The sequence below is a fragment of the Lupinus angustifolius genome, chromosome LG20, assembly GCF_001865875.1.
Source record: "Lupinus angustifolius cultivar Tanjil chromosome LG20, LupAngTanjil_v1.0, whole genome shotgun sequence".
Classification (NCBI taxonomy): domain Eukaryota; kingdom Viridiplantae; phylum Streptophyta; class Magnoliopsida; order Fabales; family Fabaceae; genus Lupinus; species Lupinus angustifolius.
Genome location: NC_032028.1, coordinates 1098700 through 1103077, shown reverse-complemented (window position 1 = coordinate 1103077; position 4378 = coordinate 1098700). Strand labels below are relative to the sequence as shown.

At 34.7% G+C, this 4378-nt stretch overlaps 2 protein-coding genes across 4 annotated transcripts; one reads left to right on the top strand and one right to left on the bottom strand.

Annotated features, from left to right (window-relative positions):
- Nucleotides 1-2723, top strand: LOC109336530 (protein OSB2, chloroplastic-like). The gene is made up of 5 exons (XM_019573192.1): nucleotides 1-383; nucleotides 474-612; nucleotides 1195-1288; nucleotides 1373-1476; nucleotides 2418-2723. The coding sequence occupies exons 1-5, from the start codon at nucleotides 16-18 to the stop codon at nucleotides 2604-2606; spliced, it is 894 nt and encodes a 297-aa protein (XP_019428737.1). The 5' UTR covers nucleotides 1-15; the 3' UTR covers nucleotides 2607-2723.
- Nucleotides 3298-4378, bottom strand: LOC109336529 (auxin-induced protein 22D-like). Of its 3 annotated transcripts, none has more exons than XM_019573190.1 (4): nucleotides 4266-4378; nucleotides 3991-4226; nucleotides 3554-3859; nucleotides 3298-3471 (listed from the first exon to the last, which is right to left on the bottom strand). In XM_019573190.1, the coding sequence occupies exons 2-4, from the start codon at nucleotides 4221-4223 to the stop codon at nucleotides 3402-3404; spliced, it is 609 nt and encodes a 202-aa protein (XP_019428735.1). In that variant the 5' UTR covers nucleotides 4224-4226; nucleotides 4266-4378; the 3' UTR covers nucleotides 3298-3401. The 3 variants fall into 3 exon arrangements, with proteins under 3 accessions (XP_019428735.1, XP_019428736.1, XP_019428734.1); XM_019573191.1 differs by having other exon boundaries at nucleotides 3991-4197; nucleotides 4230-4365; XM_019573189.1 differs by having other exon boundaries at nucleotides 3991-4371.

The window sequence follows — 4378 nt, the reverse complement described above, 5'->3', positions numbered from 1 at the left end:
ACAACAGTAACAACCATGGCGGCACCAGCATCAGCATCAGCATCATTATCTTCAAATAGCTTGAGGTTAAGGAACCTTCCTCTAATATTTCCACAAAACCCTAATTCAAAACCCTTAACCCAATTCGCAATAGGTTCCAGAAATCATCATCATCAGAATCGTTTGTTGAGTTTGAAATTGAAGTGCTCCTTTACAGATACAGATAAGGTAGTTGTAGGAGAATACCCTAAACCCTCAGAGATTCAATGGAAGAAGGAGCTTTGTAATTCCGTCAATCTCATCGGTATCGTTGCTTCTCCTGTTGAAATTAAACACTTTCCTTCTGGTACCGTCGTTGCGTGGACACGCATAACTGTTAAGAAAAATGCGACTCAATCTTCTTGGTACTATATCTTTTTAGTTTTGCTTTTCAATTCTATTAATTTAAATTTTATTATTTTTTTGAATTATTATTTGTATTATTATTATTGTAGGATTAATTTGTCATTCTGGAATGAAATGGCGCATATTGCACATCAGCATTTACAGAAAGGAAATCAGATTTATGTTTCTGGTCGCCTCACAGCTGATACTGTTGAAACTGATGATGGCAAAACCCAAACCTACTACAAGGTTTGTTTTTGTTCAATCCCTGTAATATAGTCTTGTACTAAACTATTGTATCTTTTTTTTTCGTTTCATTTTACAGAATTATAATTGGTTAATGTGGTGTCGGAGTAGGTGTTTGAGAGTGTTAATAGCCTTAGTAAAAATCATAGGCCAAACCATTAGAAATTTAGATTTAAATAGTTTGCGTAGCTCAATTGGTAGAGCTCCACTCTTGCAACTGGATCGTTGCGATTACGGGTTGGATGTCTAATTGTCCAGGGTTGGATGTCTAATTGTCCAGGCGGTAATGATAGTATCTTGTACTTGAAAACTGGCGGCTCACTTTTTCTAAGTAATGGGAAAGAGGACCGAAACATGCCACTGAAAGACTCTACTCCACTGACACAAAGATGGGCTGTCAAAAACGTAGATGAGGTAGGATGGGCAGTTGGTGACATCTAGTATGGCTCGTACATGGGCGGTAGTTGGAGTTGGTGTTGACATTATTTATACTAGCACATTGTTGTTGTTGTTGTTGTTTGTGATGTTGTGTTTAGGTCCTTCTTCTTCAAGTGTATAACCATGTTTTGTGGATCTCTCATTCAGGTGATTGTTCAGCAGCTGAATTTCATTGAGAGGAGTTTCTCCTCAGTATCCTCACATGATCAAGATTTTGATTCCACAATGCCTGCCAATTCAGGTATTTAATGTAATATAGTGTTTCAATTTCAACATGCTTTTGTTTAAAACAGAATTTTACTAAATAATTTTGGTATTTATTCAGGCAAAAAAGTGAGTTATTCTGCAAATAATACTGGTTCTGTGGTAGAACTATGGAACACATTCTTTGCCAACCCAGGGGAGTGGTGGGACAATAGGAAAAACAAGGTAAATTACCACTTGATTGTGATTGAATCTTGTAAATTAAGATAATGTACATATTTAGCTGTAATGCTATTTTGTTGCATGATTGTTTACCTTTTCAATATTGTGTTGTGTGCCTACGGAATATCCCTAATTTGCTACTGCTACTTCTCCATGATGCCTATGCGGCATCAGCCGATGTTTAACTTACCTTTTTGAATTCCCCATTTCACTTGGTTTTTACTACGCAAAAATGTTTAGGGAAGAGGGGGGGTTGTCCCATTCAAAGTGGCCACACAGGTGATTGACCAATGCACCGGCAAGAATTGAACCCAAGACCCCTATTCAACACCTTTTAATCTTCCCCATTTCAAATTAGTGAAAAAGGTTCTATTGAAATAATTACAACAAACCTGATTGATCTATAGGGTCCTGACTTTCTCATATCCTTATAATTTTTTAAGCTTTCCATCTTAGCATAACTTAATACATAGTAGAACTATACCCCCTTGTATGCCTACCATTGAGCAAATCTGTCTGGGTTACTACTGCATTGAAGCATTTACCCACCAGCAAACGGTTTTTCAGCTTGCATTACTTTTAGTACACAATTTTTATTTTTGGATCTAGATCAATATTTAAGTAACAGTTCATATATTCAAGTAAAATGATATGATGAATATTTAATATTTACTTATTTACTCAAATATTATTGTTAAGTTTCTTTGCTTGGGTTAACACAGGGATATCTCCTCTGCATTATTTTATAGCCATGATTAACTCCTTTGCTTGGATTAAGACTAGAAACTTTCCTGTGCATTGGTTCATAGCCATGATTAACTTGTAGTTCATGATCACTGATGAATGAGATTGTTTTAAAGTTGTATCATCCATTTATTATTTTAGAAAGCTCTTGTGACTTTGTCATGCCTTACATCTTCAAATTATTTTTTTGGATAATTCAGAAGAACCCTAAAGGTCCTGATTTTAAGCACAAAGATACAGGAGAAGCTCTGTGGATTGAAGGCAGATCCAATCCACCATGGGTCAAGTCCCAATTGGCAATATTGGATTCAAGGATGGGGTCTAATGCTGCTCCCAACACTAGGATGCCTGTACATATGATCAATGCTGATGAAATCTTGTCTTTTTAAAACCATGTGTTAGTTCTTGCTTAGTATACACAATTTGGTATCAACTAGGAAACTTTTTGTACCATTTGATTTCAAATTATTATTTCTACTCATGATTTTCATCCCTTTTGTTTTACATTTTTGCTATTCAATTTGTTGTTTTAATGATTATAAAGTAGGCAGAAGAAAACGATCTTGATTCCTGATAAAAAGAAGAGTTAGATGACCGTTAACATTTTACCATTTAGTGATGGCATGGTTAGTATTAGTGCGCAAATAAAATATTGTGAAGGACTTAGAATCCTGAAACTACACCAATCTTGGTTGAAATTATTAAGGGTAGCTTGTGGGATAAACATATATACTAATTATTACTAATACATGCTTACAAGATATGTTTTTGGTTTGAAGATCCATTTGCAATGGTGGAGTCAAAAAAGAAATTTCCCTTTTAGATCTTATATTTAAGCGAAAACAATTGTAAAGAAAAGGAAACAAAAGAAACAACGAAATCAACTGTACACAAATAAGTATATGCCAAAACAAGATGTTACATATGCCTGTACATTCAAATAACATTTGCAATTCCCTTATCTTTTATTTTTATATTTCTATATCTGTTTTCCATTTCTCGTTCTGATTTTGAGGATTCACGAGAAGACTATATATGCTTAATGAGGTAGCTATTGAAAAGAAAAAGAAAAGTATGTATGTATTTGTCTCAATAAACATGACCACCTCTCACAAAGGTGAAGAAGTGTTTGCTTTTAGAACTCAAACAGAGGGAACCCTTTTGCATGTGAATATGGTCTTGTTTTATTTTTTGAACCCCTTTGCTTCTGATCCTTTCATAATTCTCAGCCTTTTGCAGGAGGACATGAACATTCTGCAATTAATATAACCAAAAAAACCATAAGATGGATGAAAACACAACAACAAATAATTATTGATGAGCAGAAGATACTTACTGCCAAGGAACATCTCCAACAAGCATCCAATCACCATCCTTGTCTTCATAAGTTGGAACATATTCAGATCCATTATACCCTTCTCTTTCTGAATATTCACCAAATCTGCACTTCAACATATTTTCCAAGGCCTTTAGGAGTTCAAGGTAGCTCTTATAAACCATGAGATCTATCTTCCTCAAATAAGGTGCACCAGTCATGCTCACTTTTACATACATCCCAACCCCATCAACTTCCTCATCCTTCTTCTGTTGTATATTGTTCTTCCTATATGATCTAATTGGTGGCCATCCCACTACTTGTGCCCTGCAATTCATTACTTTCATTCATTAATATTATCACTCAAATATATATATATATATAGTACAAAACTTTAACATTCATATCAAACTCATGCATTTATATACAGCAAGTATATATATATATAGATGAATTACTTTGAAGGTGGGGCATAATTGTGTTGGTCATCATCACTTATGGTATTAGAACCATTCTTGCTTATGGATTCTTCTTCATCACTGGCTTCTGGTGAAGATCTTTTGTTGTTGCTTCTAACAACAGAGTAATTGCATGAACTTTTCTCCATGTCATCAGTTCCTGGCAACCCCAACCTTAACTCTGTGTCCTTCATATTCATCTTTGTTTCATAGCATCCAAATGAATTCTCCATTTCTTGATATAGATATTAGCTAGCTTGGTATATGATGAGTTCAAAACCAACTATGTTCAATTCTGGTTTCTGAGTAAAAGAGATATGTAATTGATAATAAGATTCTATGTGGTGTAATAAGTTGTGAGTCTAGTTTGGTGGCTAATGAATTATAT

Excerpts from the sequence above, each read along its gene's own strand:
- LOC109336530 (XM_019573192.1), top strand. The coding sequence starts at position 16 with ATGGCGGCACCAGCATCAGCATCAGCATCATTATCTTCAAATAGCTTG. Across the intron at positions 384-473 it reads AATGCGACTCAATCTTCTTG|GATTAATTTGTCATTCTGGA; the intron begins GTACTATATCTT and ends TTATTATTGTAG. Across the intron at positions 613-1,194 it reads AAACCCAAACCTACTACAAG|GTGATTGTTCAGCAGCTGAA; the intron begins GTTTGTTTTTGT and ends TCTCTCATTCAG.
- LOC109336529 (XM_019573190.1), bottom strand. The coding sequence starts at position 4,223 with ATGGAGAATTCATTTGGATGCTATGAAACAAAGATGAATATGAAGGAC. Across the intron at positions 3,860-3,990 it reads AATTATGCCCCACCTTCAAA|GGCACAAGTAGTGGGATGGC; the intron begins GTAATTCATCTA and ends AATGAATTGCAG. Across the intron at positions 3,472-3,553 it reads GTTGGAGATGTTCCTTGGCA|AATGTTCATGTCCTCCTGCA; the intron begins GTAAGTATCTTC and ends TATTAATTGCAG.